The 18,960-nt window shown below is 37.2% G+C and overlaps 1 protein-coding gene across 6 annotated transcripts; it reads left to right on the top strand.

Moving 5' to 3' along the window:
• Positions 1-142: 142 nt before the first annotated feature.
• LOC308196863 (disintegrin and metalloproteinase domain-containing protein 9-like) lies at positions 143-18,436 on the top strand. 6 transcript variants are annotated; one of them, XM_080596561.1, is made up of 22 exons: positions 143-1,094; positions 3,450-3,547; positions 4,743-4,819; positions 5,341-5,419; positions 6,377-6,453; positions 7,307-7,529; positions 8,039-8,104; positions 8,191-8,262; positions 8,560-8,732; positions 9,156-9,240; positions 10,232-10,353; positions 11,236-11,407; positions 12,706-12,795; positions 13,337-13,532; positions 13,658-13,763; positions 14,005-14,179; positions 14,591-14,671; positions 15,305-15,410; positions 16,152-16,284; positions 16,675-16,738; positions 17,209-17,261; positions 17,610-18,436. In XM_080596561.1, the coding sequence occupies exons 1-22, from the start codon at positions 1,025-1,027 to the stop codon at positions 17,686-17,688; spliced, it is 2,397 nt and encodes a 798-aa protein (XP_080452687.1). In that variant the 5' UTR covers positions 143-1,024; the 3' UTR covers positions 17,689-18,436. The 6 variants fall into 6 exon arrangements, 5 of the variants coding, with proteins under 5 accessions (XP_080452687.1, XP_080452691.1, XP_080452689.1 ...); XM_080596563.1 differs by lacking the exon at positions 143-1,094 and adding an exon at positions 3,908-3,978 and having other exon boundaries at positions 3,506-3,547; XM_080596562.1 differs by lacking the exons at positions 143-1,094; positions 3,450-3,547 and adding an exon at positions 3,794-3,978.
• The last annotated feature ends 524 nt before the right edge of the window (positions 18,437-18,960 follow it).

Below are 18,960 nucleotides of genomic sequence, written 5' to 3' on the forward strand. Positions count from 1 at the left end.
CTAGTATCGGGTCTCCCAGTCCGCCTGGTGCTTTGGCTGAAGCAAATTAATTAGCCGCGTTAAATAGGAAGATGGACTTGAACAGGCTTTACACAAGACAATACTGCAAACACTGTTGGCATCTCTGCTTTTTTTTTTTTTTTTTTAAAACTTAACACATTGTTTTATGTGATTCACCACTGGAAAAACAATGGATTTGCTCTGTTTTAATTTAAAATGAATTAATTAAAATTAATTAATACAAATGCTTTAGCTTGAATACTGTGTTGTATTACCCTCCTATTTGAGTTTCTAAATGTGCATGATACTTCTGAAGTGCATTGCAAATTCATCCAGCTTTAGAAGCATTTGTTTTCTGCTTTGGATGATGATGTGGCTGCATGATGCCTCAGATTATTCTGGTCTGGAAGAGTGATGAAGTCCTCAAAATTACAGATTTTGGGTGAGGAAAATTATCTTTAATGCAGGTGGGACTGGCTAAAATCCTTGTGTGATATATGTTTATGGGATTTCCACGTGTTCATATGCACTACATTTCTGATATTTTTAAAGTAAAGATAAAATAATGAAAAATAAAGAACAAGATGAAATTTCAAAGAGTAGATTTTACTGATCTGACGGTGGCCAGTATAAATATCCTAATTATCGTATCCATTGGTAGCAATGTTTTTATGTTCCTCATCTCATATAATCTCCAACTCTATCTCAGGTGGTATCAGCTTAAATCTTTCAGAATAAACCAGTTCGGTCCTCACACGATTTGTCTGCCTGTCTCCAATCAGTATTTCGGAGTGTGCTGCTTTTTATTTGCGTTAAGCTGCCTAACCAGTTTTCTCACGAGCCTAATGGATGAAATTTTACTTCCCGTTTCCCTGGCAGAGGTGAGGTATCAGAGTGCTTTTTCGATTGTTTACCTTCAGAGCAGAGTGTTCTCGTTCTTCTAGTTCTCCCGTGCCGAGCAGCTGAGAGCCAAGTACACCGTGCCTCCTCGGGTACCATAGTGCTTTCTCCAGGAAACCTAGTCATGCTAAAACACAGCCTATTTTTGCTCACCGTTGGACTAACTTTAACAGGAAACTCTTTTTCGATAAAAGGTAAGCTTTTAGTTTTTGTTACCTATTCAGACAGTTTCTCCAACTCTTGTAGTGCCTGGTCCTGGCGGTAAATATGCACACCTCTCAAATCCAGTCACAGCTCTCCCTGGGCATTAGGCTGTTAGCAGATCTCCTAACCGAGAAACTTTGGTTTAGGAAGGAAAAAAAAAAAAAAAGCACTGCAGTTTGAAAATTTTTATAGTTTAGTTCTTTGTGTTTGTTTTTGTTTGTTTAAAAACATTATCTTCTATACAGGACACGGTTGTGACAATTGTAGCTGCTGTCACTCATGAATAGTAAAGACTCGAGAAAAAGATTTAGATCTTCAGTAATGTGAGGGAACTTCCTTCAGTTTTGTTTTATTTCCTTATTAACTCCTTTACATTTATGATTTCGCTTCATATTTTAGATTTGGATGTAATGCCTGAAATATTTCTTAGAAGTTGATGTTCTTGTGACTGTACGAGTGCTTTCCTGCTTTCAGGTGTCAAAACTTAAACTGTTAGGACATTTCCACTGTTAGTTCCACATTACACGTAACTCACGAAACAAATTTTACGATTTAGTTAATCAAGTTATTTCTGATGAAAATAAAAGTCAAAAGTAAATATGGAGTGCCAATGTTACTTGCAGACCTGTTTGCTAATAGCAACTTCCACGTTTTGATTGTAATGACAGTATTTAATGTTGATCATAGGCTGCCTGAACCCACCTTTCAAAAATCCTGATGTTATCTGATAGGTAGAGATCATCATTACACTGAGGAATCCTCCCCCTCACTTTGAATGGGTGATTCATGAGTGCTCTGTGTCTTCTTTGGAGTTATGAAATTCTTTCACAGAATCCTGGGAAGCTGAGGTTGACTTTGTACTGCTAAAATGAGAAGAAATCTCTTAGTTTCCTTATAAAAGAACAATTTAAGAAGTAGGAAGCTACTTTGGCTGTTATAACCCATGTTATGTTATTGTTGACTCTGTAACCTGTTTAAAAGCAATAGTTATGTCTCTGTTGACCAAAGTGAGCAGATTGATGAGCAGACAAGAAAAAGAAAGAAGAATGCAAGCTCACCTAATTAAAAAAAAAAAAAAGAGAGAGGACAAAAAAACATTCACTGGAGATTGTTGTTTTCTGTAAAACCATTTAGCTGAAACCAGATACTCAACAGATTTCTTGTCTTTAGCTTCCTTAGTTAGGATGACAGTTCCGGAGATAACTCTGATATGATGTAAAAGGTTCCAAACTTTTTACAAATAATGCAGGAGAAACATGACTGAACAAACATCCATCAGCCATTCCTAGAGAGCCCTGCTATCGACTGACGCATCAGCACATCGTTCCTGACACCAGTGAGGTGATTTCACAAAACTCGAAGAAACTTAACTGATTATGAGATGTCAAAATCTGTTGCACAGTTAATTTTAACTTGCCAGCCACCTCAAAAATCACTAGAAGGGGGACAGATGGGTGGACAGAGAAGACCGTTACTGAAATTTTCCATGTTGCTTCAGGTTGAAAGTATAGGTCATGGAAGAAAGAAGAGTTTCAGAAATGATAGACAAACATAAAAAGTTAACAGGTTAAAGATTAAAAGGTTAGAATATGTGAGAATTAAGATTGTTTAAGTAATTTGATAGCTTTTCTTTATGTGCTCTGGAAGACTCCAGCTTTAAGCAGAAGTTTCCTTCTTTACATCAGTTGGACCATTCCTAAACTAATTCTACCACATATTTATATAAATATGCACTGAATACAGGAGTTGGGTTGTTTTGTGTTTTTTGTTTTTTATTTTAATTTTCTTGTTCTTGGGATTTTCTATGATGTTACTGCTATATTGGTGGAGAAATTTATTTATGTATTTATTTTGAAAATAGCTAATTTGTTTTGATAATGCCTAAATGAAGGAATGACCAAAATTTATGTTATTATCTCAGTTTATAATGTAAATAACTAAGATCAAGAGTTAAAGTCAAGATTGCCATCTAGCTTTGGGCACCCAGGTTAAGAAAACTTAAGCTTTATTTTTTTTAGCACTTTACAGCAGTTGATTTGGGGTGGTGTAGTCATTAACCTTGAATACAGTCAAAATAGGTTTTCTGCAGAGAATAAAGGCACATACTTTGGCCATGAAAGAAAATGTTGATTTCTGTGACTTTTTCAACATAATCCAAGAACTCTGGCAGAGACAGAACCTACCAAACTGAGCGTGGGCAGTTGGGTTCCAAACTGGTGAAATTACTCTTTCTTCATCTATGACCTGAGCAGAATTATTTTTCAGTGATCACCACCGTGCAGATTCCACCACAATATATTTCTTATTCTTTCTGGTTCCTTAGAAATTTCAAACTTTATTTTTAGGGGTATCTTCTGAAGGGACATCCAGAGTTTCAACGTTTGAAATAATTATTCCTCAACGTCTGACAGGCAAAGAGAAACATCACACATTTTTTCATGAGGTTTGTTGTTCTGTCCAGTGTTTTTTCTTCCGATATTGCTGTTTTTCAAAATTTTGTCCTATAATGCACACACACACACATACTGTGTATGTTATATATTCATTATTTTGTGAAGAAATGTGCTCTCTTCAGATTCTTAAGTGTTTTCAAGTAGTTTTGAGTAAATTTGTTTCCACGAAGGGCTGTAACTGCAACTCTAAGTTAAAGCCTTTCAAACTTCTAGTCCTGTTAACAGCCTTGTAAGAGAGAAGTAAGAACATGGAGAATATTTCTGTTTCCTCCAAGTCTGATTAGATGTTGAACTACTGTCTGTGCTGTATGTGTTCTTTTTCTCATCGCACCTTGTCTTTGAATAACCAGAAGATTTCAGCCGTGTATTGGCTAAAGGGCAGATGCTCACCTTGTACAAGAGGTCCCATAAAGTCGTACAGGTAAATGAATGAGTTAATAGAGAAAGGTCTGAGCCTTAATTCTTTGGTTCTAAGATCATTTACCTTTGCACCAGATACAGAGTTTAATTACTGAAATAACTGATAATGAAATGCCATGAGTCATCTTTGTGCAAACTGATTAACAAAGGAAGAATTTGTGAGTCGTTCATCTGGCTACAGATGATTTACATAAGGAGTGTCATAAAACTTTATGTGATAGTTTAGCAAAAAAATACATGGGCTGTGCCCTCGCTGTGCCCTCCTTGGGGACCTGAATCTGGCCAACGTTCATCCAAGCTATGTCTACTTCCTCTTCACTAGTATCTCTGGAGTATCTGTTTCTGAGCCTATAAAACTATATCACGGTTGCCTAGGTTTAGGTTTACTGACTCTTCTTTTTTTGTTGTTTTAATACCATAAGTTTTAGTTTTTCATTTTTCTATAGACTGCATATGTTTTACATTCCCTGTACAAATCTCTAATGGCGGATATACTTAATTTCTTGTGTAGTTTTTGTACTTTTTCATTATGTCTTCCATATGAAAATTTATAGCTCAATAGAATTTAAATTTTCCATACGAAAGAATGTAGAGTGTGTTGCTGAAACTTTGCAATACACAAAGCATGAGGATTAGGAGTGCGTGTTTTGTGAATCTGATAAATACTTTAATGCTGTTGGACCTCTGTTATCAAAGAAAACATGGAACTGACACGCCCAAGTAGAAAATAACATAGTTAAGTGATAACTTTTGTTCTGTTTTCAGGAGCATTCAGATGACAATCTTTCTTACTCTATTAAAACAAGAAATGGAACATACCTCCTAACACTGAAGAAAAATAAGTATGTGATAGTGTTCTGAGTAATCGATCCATCTCGGAATTTCATTGCACATAGACAAGTATTTTTATATTTTTAAAAATATTTTTTTAAATTTTAATATTTTTTTCTAGTGCAGAAAATAGATTATTTTTATATTAACACCACAACCAGTAGATTTCAGAAAGTCCTTGTGGAAAGTTCGACAGTAGCTCTTTATTGACAGGGAGGGGAGGGTTGTTAGTGTTGTATTTGGAAAAAAATATCTGTTGTTGTTCCTCATTCCAGAGGCAATAATAATCCAGGCCCTCCTATGACATAGTCTGCTCAGGTCATAATCTGTGTATGTTTTAGTTAATATATTTCAAAATAACTTATTTTCCAAATAGTGCAGGTCATTTTTAAGAAATTTTGTTTCATGTCTGTGAATTTTAATGATAATGTAGCAGGAATATGCTGCTAACAATGTAATACTTACTAGGATTCTTGATTTATTTCTTGCTTTATAGACTCTTAAAAGAGCAGTAGTTTATTTTTGTTTCCAGAGACCTTGTTAGCAAAGATTTTATGCTATATACGTACAGAAAAAATGGGACACTGGAGGCAACACAATCAAAAATCAAGGTATTGTACATAATAAAATTCCCCTTTTGCATAAGAGTTTCCTCAAATCAGGAAAACCAACTTTTATGAACTGAAAGCCATATTAACAAATCGTTAGAGCTGAGGATGGCAACAAGAGTGTACATGCATGTAAATGTGTTTCCAAAGCAAACGTGAATGTACATGACCATTCACTCTGAGCGTCTTCGTGTCTGTATCCTACAAGAGTGAAAATTGTTTACATTTTTGGTAGTGGAGGGGAAAATGCAAGTGATGTACATAAAGTGCATATATAGAAGAAAAATATATGTGCTGGGAAAGAGGCATTTTCAAGTTTTCATATTTGTGGCATTTATGTTTAACAATTCCCTGAGATATAAAACATCAGGTTCTCTGTTTTATGAGGGAGTGGCCTTGTCCTCATACTCTTTATGATTATACAGCATCACTTTTGTAAGGTGTGAAAGGAGACACCGGGTGATTATGCCAAGGTTGAATTTGAGCTACGCAAGTAGGTCACCTTTGCATAATACGCAATTAAAGGTACAATGGCAGCATCAAAGCTCTGTAGTTTTGAGCAAGCCTTAAGAATGCTTTTACATTTAAGTTTCAACTTGTAACTGCAAGCTGGCTTAGTGAGACTGCTCTGTGCATGGGAGAGCTTCTCAGATCAGCCTGTGAGAGGATTCTGTTTAAGAACAGGATGAGCAATATAGATGCAAAGGTCTTGTTAAAAGATGGCGATGGGTTAAATGAAAAGGTTGGTTGTTTTCTAGAACCAAGGGACCAAATGCTATTGTAGTTACTCACATCAAGTAATATTTTACTCCAAGAATTCTGGGATTATTTTAGAATAGGGAACGCTTTAAATTTGCAAAAGCCAGCTTTAATAATAATAAGGTTGGTAACAAAATAAGTTTGCATTTGAATGCAGCTACCTTATTTTGTTATTAATTATGTGGTTTTGTTGCATTTCAGACACACTGTTATTATCATGGCACTGTTGAAGGAATGGCTAACTCGATGCTTGCTCTTAGCACGTGTGATGGCCTGAGGTATTACTTCTTGCTTTTTACTTCAAGATAATAAATTGTGCAGTATCACCAGTACCAAAACAAACAAACAAACAAAACTGCTGATATTCATTATACACCTGGAAAGAAAACGCAATCCTATCTTGCAAATGTTTTTTACATGTTGCCTCTTAATGAAGCTGAAACTCTATACAGGTTTTAATACTTCCCCTCCCCTATGACTGATACTGTTGATCGGCTGCATTTAGAATTTAGCTTTCAGAATAATGAAAGCGTTTTAAATACAATAAAGTTACATTTATCTGAGAAACATGAAGGGGCCAGATTAATGCATAAAAGTTTTAAGGTATTCCCCTGACAGCATCAATCTATACAAGTAGACAAAATGAGATGGCATGCACAGCAGATCAGGCAGATACTCAGAATGTGCCTGGAGCATGTCAGTGCTTTCTGCCTTCAATGAGTTTGGCTCTTCAGCTGGATTTAGATACACTTGTCAGTCCTGGCAGCCTTGTTCAGCTTGATATCTTTTTGACAAGCAGGAAGAGGCAATGGAACAAAGTTCACATACATATCTTTCATGTGTCTAGCATCAAAGTGAGATGCCACTCACAATAAATAAAGATATTTCATGGCATTCCTTTAAATGAAGAATAAGATTATCAAACTACTGGTATTTCAGGTAGTACTGGATTTCACTAAGCAGAACAGAGATGTCATTTTGGCTGTTCTGCAAACTTGTGCAAACTCAAATAATCATTTATGTCAACACAGTGGTACGAAGAGTTACGGTTTTTAAGTATTCCTCTGTTGTTCATTCACCTAGTTATAACCATGAGGGAAAAATAATTTTCCATTCTTTTATGATTGTTAGAGGAATTATCTACATTGGTGGCAAATGGTATGGAATGGAGCCACTCAACTCATCCAGCACATTTGAACACATGTTTTACCAGTTAGAAGATATGGAGCATATCCCTTTCCGATGCGGTATGCAGAATGACAGCCTTCATCATGAGATGAAGATGTTTGTGAAGCAGTCTGTGAAATATGCATTTTCATCAAACAGTACCTCGAGTGGGGAAAAACTTTTGAGGGTAAATGCATTTCTGTTTCTCTCCTGTGGGCTACAGTCCAAGCCATCTCCTCAGTCTGTTGCAGATGTCAGTGGTCTACAGAGCTCTTGCTTTGGCATGGTATCATTGCAGGTGCTTTTGGCTTAGCAGGCCACCTTGTTGCTCTCATTTTCATGGACCCCAAGCTGGTGGGAGTTGTGCTAAGGAAATCCTGAAACAGAAGAATATCACAATGCCAATTTAACGTAGCTTGAAGCAGTTATTTAGCAGAAAAGCAGAGCTCAACCCAGGACCACTGTGGGTGTGTGAAAGCTGCCATTCAGCACATGCATCTTGGTGTCTGACCAAAAGCAGATTACTTGTACACAGATATTGATCTGGAAATCTAAAGCAAATTGACATTTGAGGCCACATTAAAAATTGTATCATTACTTTATAAAAACATTAAATGAAAATCATGAGAAGAATAATTTTATAAGCCTTGAATTTATTACTCATAATGTTAACTTATTGTGCTTTTTAATTTGCAGAAGAAGCGAGCTGTCCTGCCACAGGAAAGCTATGTGGAATTATTTATGGTCGTGGATAATAACAGGGTAATGACTTCATCCAATGAAATGGATAAATACTTTTTGTTAAATTATTATTTTTTTCTCTGACTTTTGCATGTGGCATCTTACAGTTTTTGCTGAAGAAATCGGATCCTGCTGCGGTGCAAAAGGAAACGGTTGAGCTGATTAATTATGTTGATGGGGTAGGTCAGTTCAGTCACCTATACATGGTAGTTTCTACTTTATTGGAGTTTCCAAAAGTAAGGTAGTAAAGTAAATCTGTACTGTTATGTTCTGAAATTGTATTTGGAAGTTATACAGCAATTTGTAACATTTAAGACATGTCATGAATCTATGCATAAGTCTTGTAGAGGTGCAGCCCAGATGTTTGTAAACATCTGTGTGCTCCCTGACTTTGGCTCAGTAGTGGTAAAAATCTTTCATAATTCAGTTGAACTGGATTGATGGACAGTAATTATCTTTTTTTTTTCTTTTTTCAGATGTATAGAGCATTAAACATCCAGATTGTTTTGGTTGGATTAGAGATATGGACAGTTACAAACCCCATATCAGTAATGAATGGTTCAGCTGGAGACGTACTGGGTAGATTTGTTTCTTGGAGACAGAAAGACCTTCTAAAACGATCAAGAAATGATGTTAGTCATCTCATAATGTAAGTTTTCATTTGGAGGAAATGCCACTCCTGCAACACTGCTGGTGTTGCTAATGCATGTGATTTTGGTTTTGTACATGAATGAAAATGTAACGAGTAAAATTCACTCAACTTCCAAACTGTTTTAACCTGAAAAAAAAGAGATGAAGAAACTATAATGAATTCTTCGTAGTTAATCAACTCAAAAGCACTGGCACAGCAGGCTTAGGTGACTGATCATTGTTTTCAATCTATGTTATTGCCATGTTCATTACTAATTACGGTGAAACCATGATATGGTGACAACTTTCTTCTTGACTTCAATAAGACCAAATTTTGCTTTGTAGTATTTGTTTCAGACATATCAGTGTCTCTTAGTAGTGATCATGAAAGTGATTTTTCAGCCCCTCTTTCAAAAGTACCTTCGAACTGCGTTTGTTGCAGAGGGAGAAACTCTTATGGTGGATCCATTGGAATGGCTTTTGTAGGTACCGTCTGCTCACAGGTCCAGGGAGGGTCAATCAGCACTGTAAGTATGTAATGTTGTGGTTAGTAGAAGAAACTAGCACAGAAATTAGGAGCTGCTATCATAGATGTGCTGCTAGTGAGACAATTGAAGGCTTTCCCCTGTGCATTTACGTGACCCAGAGTTGTATCTATTGCTAGACATTGATTCCACAGAGGCACACCTTCAGAACATCCTAACAGATAATGTGCACTTTGTGAACCCACTCAGGTATTAGAGACTAGGCTTGGAGTGGAATGGTTTCATCCACAGGGTTTCTTATGTAAAGATCTGTGTGTATTTTTATGCTTATATACAAATACATATATTTCCCAATTTCTGTCTTCTTTGTGTTACAATCCACTTGTCTGATTTAGTCCTGAAATCACTTTTTAATCACATTTATGTAATTTATCTAGTTCAAGGTTGTATAAGAAAAGTCCATCCTCATAACGTTAAGGTTCATAAGCACAGTATTTTGGGGATGGGAATGCAACTACAACGTGTGCATTGTTTCACTCTTTACATGGATAGACACTGAACATAATGCACCGTATTTTCAAATGTCCAGAATTCTCCACGAAACTGTAAATGGAGAAAAAAATAAATTAAATTTGGCAAAACTAGCCAGAAACCAGTGTTTCCTTTACCCTTGGGGACAGATCCAGTATTTGCTGAGGTTCCTTTCTTTACCATAGAGATGCCATAACGTAACGGACAATCTTAGAAGCAGATTCTGTTCTTTAATAGTATGTTTGTCTTTGAAGACTCCACTAAAATCAATATCATGACTGATTAACTGTGCTACTATTCAGAGTATGATCCTAGAAAGACTGGCAGAACTTGGCCCTACCTGAAAATAAACAACTTATCTGTTCTTGCTACTTTTGCTTTGCAATACAATTTGATATTGTCTGCATGGCCCCTAAGAAACTTGTGGCCTGGATAACTCAGTAGATAGAAACATAGTAATTTCTTTAGTTTCACAATTTTTAACACAGATTCTCTTCATTAGTTGGATCATAGCAATTTGTTACGTCATGCTACAGTAGTTGCACATGAATTGGGTCATAACCTTGGAATGAAACATGATGATGAAAGGTGTCCTGCATCCTACATTATGTACAGCACAGATACGTAAGATTTCCATTTATTTTAATAAACTTTTCTTTTTTTTTTTTCAATCCGCAGTGGATAGATAAGCTGAGAAACTTCCATGAATCCTAAAGAACTTTTGTGAATGGAAAGTTAAAAGTTTAATGACAGAGCTGAATTCTTTGACTTAGGACTTATATAATTTCAAATTATTTAAAGCATTTCCTGTTTTGTGACCTAGTCATTCTTTGCTTGTAGCATTCATTAAAACTTACTAGGATTTTGTTAATTGCTCATTTTATTGATAGCGTATTGCTGCTGGGTTTTTTACCCTGCTGAGAGTCCTCTACATATATTCACCATGTTTGTGCAAACATGCCCCCTTTGCATAGATTCTCTTAAATGTTAGTTTAAACAAAATGTCTCATCCTACATTTGTTTCAGTTTATTTGTTCTTTGGCTCCCCTTTATCTAATAATAATAATAAAATTATTTTATCTATCCGCATTTATATTAATAAATCAGCATAACCGAACACTGGACCAAACTACTATGAGAAGATGCATTCCTGAGTTTTTTGGGAATCCCAGTTAAGGTGAATGTCCTTCTGGAAAGTGTATTTTAATCAGACATTTTTGGACTCAGTACAGCAAAGGAATTTCGAAGGCCTGTTTTGTACAGAACATCAGAATATCTAATCTGATGGTCTCTTTTGCTTCTGAAAGTATTTGCAGTTATGTTTTATATAGTATATTTTTATTTCCAGAAGTACTGTAGTACAAAATAAAGAGGAAATATCTCAAGATCTCCTAACATTATGAAATGTGGTATTTATTATTGATCAACAATATTTTAATGGTTTGAACTGAATTGCCTTTTTGCAAGCAAAATGTTTATAATAAAAAATAATATTATGCTTTCCAGGGGATCCAGGAATTTCAGCACCTGCAGTGCTGATGATTTTGAGAACTTTATTCTAAATGGAGGAGGAAACTGCCTTAGAAATCCCCCCAAAACAAGCAATGTTTACAAAGAACCTGTCTGTGGTAATAATGTGGTTGATAACAATGAAGAATGTGACTGTGGTAAACCACAGGTAAAGAAATTCAGCTGGATACTTGTATATTATATTATACTTGTTGTATTATACTGTCCTTTTGTTACACCTGATTTGCATTAGTATCTGAGGAGTTTTTTGTATAAGTTTACATTTCTGCAAGCTGTAAAAATTCTAGAAAAAGCCTAAAATCATATTTTTATTTAGTTATGAACTCAGTTAAGGGTTACTGGACTTCACAGAACTTTGAGTCAATGCCTAAGAAAGAAATTTCAGTACACAACATGTGGAAATGCCATCATTTTTTGTGCTGACATTAGCAACATAGATACTTCTGTTATGTAAATGAGGCTCTTAGTCTGTATAGCACTTACAGGTTTCCTAACTGTAACTCTTAAACTTAGACCACAACAACATTACTTTTGTTGGCCATATTTACATGGTGCCAATGTCCCTCAAAGAATGGGATATATTGACTCCTTCTTTGGAAAATAAAGGTGTCTCGTAGTACAGTTAGCTTAAAGGAGGCTACAGTGAGGTGGGGATCGGTCTCTTCTCCCAAGCAACAAGTGATAGGACAAAAGGAAATGGCCTCAAGTTGTGCCAGGGGAGGTTTAGGTTGGATATTAAGAAAAATTTCTTCACTGAAAGGGTTGCGAAGTATTGGAACAGGCCCAGGGAAGTAGCTGAGTCACCATCCGGGAGGTCTTAAAAAAACACGTAAAAGTAGAGTTTAGCGACATGGTTTGATGGTGGATTTGACAGTGCTAGATTAAAGGCCAGACTAGATGATCTTAGAGGTCTTTTCCAGCCTGAATGATTCTGTGATTCTATGATTCAAAAAAAACAGCAATAAATCAAAAGGCTGTCAGGAAACCCAGGCTCTATTGTACAGGTCTTCTTCTAAGTCATGAAAAGATACCAACATTTCTCTCCATCAGACTGCTAACATAGTGGAAAAATAACGTGGAGGTGGGATACGTACGAAGCGTTATTTAAAATCTGAAATCATAGAATCATTAAGGTTGGAAAAGACCTTCAAGATCATCTGGTCCTGTTCTGCTTCTTTTAGTATCCATTTAGAGTGTAAACATATCATGTATTCCTGTCTACAATCTATCAAAATAGATGCTTTTCTGATGACTTGTTTTTAAAAAATGCAGCTAAAATGTATGCTAGTTTATGTTGGAGCAGAAGGCTGTCAATCTCAGAATATGAAAGAGAGTATGAAAGTGTTTAATATTTGGTTCGTCCATGCACTTGGTTTGACCATGTACTTTCCTAGCTATACAGCAAAGTAAAAACATTGTGTCCCCCCGTTCATGTCTGTTCTTCAGGAATGTACTAACCCTTGCTGTGATGCTGCAACCTGCAAACTTACATCTGGATCGCAATGTGCTCAAGGACTGTGCTGCAAAAATTGCAAGGTAGGCTATATTTTATTAGGCTAAATTGGTGCTAATTATTAGGTTGGATTTTGGGGGCCGGGGGTGGGGGTGGTGTCGAAAAGGTATCATAAAATCTCTTGACTTATTTCCACATTATCAAACTACATTCACCAGCAGAGAGCACGTAAGTAGAGAATACGTGCCTAATGACTTTTGGACAGTAGCTTAGAAATAGAATGTCATCCCTGTGTTGTCCACAGGAGGCAGGATTAATCAGGGGATTTAGTGATCTCCATTATGCAACACCAAACATCTCCAGTGTCTATGATCATTGGCTACATTTTAATTTGTGCTTGTACATGTATTTGTGTGATCTAACCTAGTCCTCTGCAAGCTAAGCTCAAAAACTTTGCAGCTACACCATATGAAACCAAGAATTTTAGATGTTCATTAGATACTGATTTGAAAAAATAAATATTCTGTCTTCTTTAAAATCAAAGAAGATTCCCATCTGTCATTGGTTCATGATTGAATTTCAGCAGTTGCAAAACTGTGAGGTGGCATTCTTCTCTGGTTCTAGTTTAAAGTGGCAGGAACAGAATGCAGATCGAAGATGGACTTCTGTGATCTACCTGAATACTGCAATGGAAGCTATGCCTACTGTCCAGATGACATTTATATCATGAATGGTTACCCATGCAACGACATGAAAGCATATTGCTACTATGGAGTATGCCAGAGTTTTGATTCACAATGTGAAGCTATATATGGAAAAGGTACATTTGTAATTTAACGTAAAAAGACTTGTAGTCTTCTACAAGACATTTCATAGTTTTTATTTTCTTTCTCATATTTTTAAGACAGTGTGGTGGCTTACTAAGATTCACTATTTTTCATACAGGGGCACGAAAAGCACCTGATCTATGCTTTGAAAAAGCCAATATTAAAGGGGACAGGTTTGGAAACTGTGGAATGAAAGGTGGAGTGTACAAGAAGTGTACTGTTCAGTAAGTCAATAGCAAGTAAAAGCCTCCCCTAAAACATCCAACGTAAAATTCTCCTCTTAGATGTCATGTTCTACAACAGAATGTATCTGCTATGAACTTGTAAAACATGAGATGTAAGAGAACAATATTTGCTTGAAAGGCAAGCTAAGTTTGACTGGATGGTGTATTTGCACTGACATTGTGGTGTGTTGTTTTTTTTTTCCTGTTTACCTTGTCTCTGAGTATCATTTGTTCACTACAGGCATAGTCTGTGTGGCAAGGTCCAGTGCACTTCTGTTAGTCTTCAAAATCTTCCTGCTTGGAGTGTTGTCAATAATGCGTCTGGAGTTTTATGCTGGTCTTCTGATTTTGACTTAGGATCGGATGTCCCTGATCCTGCTCAAGTTCATGATGGAACGGCCTGTGGAGAAAAGAAGGTAAGACGAATCACAGCAGCATTACACAGTATATTCCACCAAGTGGAAAGCTCTTAACTTTCAAAAGCATTACATTCTCTTATTTATATTCCATAATATAATTAAAAATCTGCTTTTTCAGATATACACACACAATTAATTAGCTCTTTAAAAATCTGTGATGCTACAAATCAGTGAGCTACATTATGAGTTACTCAAATTATTTCCATCAAACTGCATCCATAGATTTAGAAAACTTTGAGACAAATAGAGCTATAAAATTGTGAAGTACTGAGAATTCTATCAACCCTTTTCCCGAAATTTAAGTAAGAACAGTAGACTTGTAAACATATATTTTTGTATAGTATATTTGTAAAGTGGATGGGATTTTTGGAAGTCTTGTGTGTAAAAGACACTAAATACTTTTTCCAGGCCTGTTTGGATTTTGAGTGTGTTGATGCAAGTTTTCTGGGCTACAGCTGTGACGTAAAGCAGAAGTGTAACAATAATGGGGTGAGTAGATTGTGTTTTCATGCCCTATTTCTTGAAGACAGAGATAGGTGCAAAATCCCACCATAAAAGCAATAACCTGACATATGGCTTTGATTTATTCTGATATGTATTAAAAGTTAAATCCACTTTTTTTTTTTTTTTTAAATCTGCAATTCATTTTGCCAGTATACTGTAAACATCTTAGCACTAACACTGAAAGACATTTCTTCTAAATTTCCCTAGGGAACCCTCGAATATTACTGAACTGTCAAACTTTAAAAGGAAAGTATTCCTCTGAGGACAGGCTAGGGATCCATGATTTACATATTTCTCTGTGAAAAATCAAAAAGGAGCCCAGAGGTTTTAAAACTAAGAAGTTCTTCTTTGGACGGTACCCTAGTGTAGGCAAATAACAACAACATCACAAGAAGAGATTAATTCTACAGAGAATCAACTATTGGTATCAGTATTACTCCGTGTTTGGGGGTTGGAAGGAGAGAGGTTATACTTAATACATTTCTATGGAATGCTATGGAGTATTTCTTGTTTCCACATGCAATTCTTAACGTGTAACTCCAAATATATATTGGAGGTCGAAAGCGGCCACTTTCAAGAAGAAGTTCCTTTGACTAATCCGTTTCATATGGACTATAGGTGTGTAACAACAACGGGAACTGCCATTGCCATTCGGGGTGGGCGCCCCCCTTCTGTAACCAGTCAGGCTATGGTGGCAGTGTTGACAGTGGGCCAGCTCACATAGGTAGGACACTGAAACTGTCTTTCATTCTGCCTCCAGTGTCTGATTAAAATAATCTACTAATACAGAGTGATTTTCGGTCTCTTTTCAAAAGCTTTTTTGCTACTGCATGGGCTGCTTAATCATGGAATGACTTGAGAATGAACATTATCATCTGATGCGTAGTCTGCAGACATCAAAAAAGTCGGTCCAAGGGAGAAGTTGATCTCTTTTGTTTGTCTGAGATAAAAAACATTAATTGCTTAGAATTACTACTACATTTTTAAATAGTTGCATATTATTTAGTTAGGTGCTGAACACCAGATAAAAAGGGTGTAATATAGAAGGACTACAGCTTGAGAATGAAACTAGCAGCCTTTATGTATGGAAAAGGTCTCGCTGTAATGAGAAGGATTAAAGAGGTGCATGCAGCAACTAGCAGTTCGCTCATCTAAGAGCCATGAAATTCTGCAAAGGGAAAATGGAGTAGATTTTTCTGGCCTTTACACTGAGAGACCATGCAAAATGTTTTACTTCTATTTGTTGACTAAAAGGAAAAAGGCTGTATGTCATACAACATGGGGTGGGTAAAGGAGGAAGAAGTACTTGTGCTTACATATGTCCAAATCCTAATTACTAAATTTGATTTATAATAATTTGAAGATTGTAGTTTTTACAACAGAAAGGAGTTTTTAATGGGAAAATGCTTTAATATGAGGTTAAGCAAGATGAGTATCTTACATGATTGCAATTGTTTTTCTCTAGATACATCACTTCGGGATGGTCTGCTTACATTTTTCTTCCTTGTGCTGCCAATATTGATTGTGATTGTAATAGCAGTAATTAAGCGTGATGCAATAAAAAGAAAGTTTTGCAGGAAAAGTAGAAGACAACACAGGTATTGCACTTATTACAAATGTGTATTTCAATACTTGGGAGCACGCTTCAAATAAATTGAGCAGGCTAGAGACCTTATACAAAGAATCAGAACCCCCTCAAAAGAAAAAGACTACCCTGCTAACAGTAAATGTGGGTAGTTTAATCCAGATGCTCAGGTTGTCAGTTCTTAAGCATTTCTTCACAATATTCACTGCACTTTTCTAATTGGTACTTATAATTGTGTCGCATGGGCACAGTGGCACAGAATATTGAAATTATTTGCCAAGGCTGGGAAGGGGTGGAGTCAAAACCAGAATCAAGACCTTTGAGCCCTGTCCCTTGATAAGCACTCAACTTAATGTTGTCAAGTCAAATGGGGTTTTTCCTGACAACGTGGTTTTCATTTCAGGGATAACAATGTGCAGCAACCAAAGCAAAATAACGGACCAGCTCATAGCACAGGAAATAATCAGGTAAGAGAGACGCATACGTGTATTACTTCATGCTGAGTAATCCAAATTATACAGTGCCTTTTCTCTAATGTAGTTACTGATGACTTTGTGGGTTTTGATACGCTAAACCCATCAGAATTTCCAAGTATTTAAATTGGACAAGAGTTCTGTTTGGGTAGGTATGGACCTTATTGCCTGCCCTGTCAACACAGGCTGTGAGTAGTGTGGGATGGAACAGGCTGCTGCTCAGCAGAGCAGCCAAGACTGAACTCTGAATTCTGCAGCCAAGTACCAGAGAAGCTGCTTAGCCAGGCTGTGGATCTTGTTCTGGTAAAAGAAAATGAAAATGATCGAAACACAATATGCGAGAGAGTATGAAATGTCACAGGAAGTGAAAATAACCTCTAAAATACCATTAGCTTTATACTGACTAATGAGCCACACTTTGAAACGTGTTCCCTGTTAACCTGATTTTCTGCAATCTTTTCTAGTCTGCCACATCAAATCCTGATTTTTTTACCATATCATATTTTCCCGGTCCAAGGTTTGTGGAATTTAAACTCTTCTTTATTTCTTGTTTGCTATGTATGCACTGCTGTACCAATATAAGTGAAATGGCTAATGTCTCATGTCCTGCTCTGGGGCATTTTTCATGCAGCATAATATCAGATGAAATAGATTAAATGCTTGAAGGAGAAGTGCAGCTTTACCGCTTCCATAGAAACCAGCATAATGGGACATGTAAATGCTACCAGAGTATTTTGTGTGTGTCTGTGTGCGAAATGCATGTATAAATGCTACAAACCGATTAAAAATGGTGAAGTACCAGTTTACAAATACCAGGTGTCTCAAATCATGAAATATTTCACTTAATGTGTTTTCCACACTTCAGGCAGCCAGTACAAACACGGATTCCTGCAGTTCCTTCAGGACCTCAGCGACCTGTGGTCCCGCCTAGACCAGCTGTCTGAGAAGTTTCTTGGGAATCCTCACCAATTCTGACCAGAAACTGATCTGAAACAAATTAAAGGTTGGAATCCCACAGTCCTCACCTTGCACCTTATGAAAAAGAAAAGAGACACCGAACACAGAAAAAGAGACCCTGAATGCAGATTTTCTAACCCTCCATTATTTTGCTAAGAGCTGCTGGCTATATTTGTACCTCTTCTACCTCACCTCTTTTTTTTTTTTTTCTTTTTTTTTACCTTCCAAATCAAAAGCCTAATGTTCAATTCTTGTTAGTTTAAATCTATAACAGTGTTGGAGAGCAGGACTCCTCTGAAGTGTTGCCTTACCTGCAGGCCAAAGAGAAGTGGATTCGTTTGTTTAACAGACATAATTTATTCACCTTTAGTTACATGCTGACGTGAAAGTCAGAGCATAGGTTGTCCTCTGGGGAAGCCTACAGCCTGTCTACCTCCCGGCCATCCTCCAGGCCGTATGCTGTGCCTGCTGAGCGCCCCACGTGCAGGGCCTGGGGCCAATTCTGTACCTTGCTCTGAGCCCTTCCTGCACTGTCGCTGTATCCACGCTGGGATCCACAGCCACCTCTCCTGGAAAAGAAGCTGCTACAAGGAGGAGAAAACGTCACTGGGAATAACAAAGCTATGGATACAGACCAGTCATCTTTATGACGGGAGGGTAAATCATGTGCTATGTTTGCGTGTAGACTCTAGGAGTATGAACAAGCAATGGGTGAATAAATTACAGAATCATCTTGCACGGGTGTTTCTAGTCCTTTAGTCGGTCATTTCGCAGGGGAGATGGTCAAAAGGACCCCAAATCCATTACGGGCAAAAAATCTGCATTGGCAAGGCACATCTTCCAGGGAAGGGAGATTTTCTTAAGAGAGAGAGAGGTTGTGGAGTCTCCTTCTCTGGAGATATTCTCTCCTTCTTTGGAGATATTCAAAACCCGCCTGGATGCCATCCTGTGTAACATGCTCTGGGTGACCCTGCTTGAGCAGGGGTGTGGGACAAGATGATCCCTGGAGGTCCCTTCCAACCTCAACCTTCAGCGATTCTGTAATTCCTCAGAATCCCGAGTAAAACATCCCTATCGTTTAGGTGCTACATCAACAGAATTTACATAAATCACCAGTGTCCGCGCGGTTAATATGATGAATTTATGACCGCGAGAAGAAAAAAATCACCGCTGTCCCCTCGCCGGCAGCGGCCGCACCTGCCGTGCCCTGGCGCTCCTAAAACCCTCATTTCTCCTCCCATTTCCTTCCCCGGTCCTCC

The sequence above is a fragment of the Anser brachyrhynchus genome (assembly GCF_964034855.1).
Source record: "Anser brachyrhynchus genome assembly, chromosome: 6".
In the NCBI taxonomy this organism is placed as follows: domain Eukaryota; kingdom Metazoa; phylum Chordata; class Aves; order Anseriformes; family Anatidae; genus Anser; species Anser brachyrhynchus.

What these genes read in the sequence shown, in the direction of transcription:
- LOC308196863 (XM_080596561.1), top strand. Translation starts at nt 1,025, where the DNA reads ATGCTAAAACACAGCCTATTTTTGCTCACCGTTGGACTAACTTTAACA. An exon ending in GATGTTAGTCATCTCATAAT is followed by an intron (nt 8,733 to 9,155) that starts GTAAGTTTTCAT and finishes CGTTTGTTGCAG; the next exon opens with AGGGAGAAACTCTTATGGTG. An exon ending in GTGACTGTGGTAAACCACAG is followed by an intron (nt 11,408 to 12,705) that starts GTAAAGAAATTC and finishes TCTGTTCTTCAG; the next exon opens with GAATGTACTAACCCTTGCTG.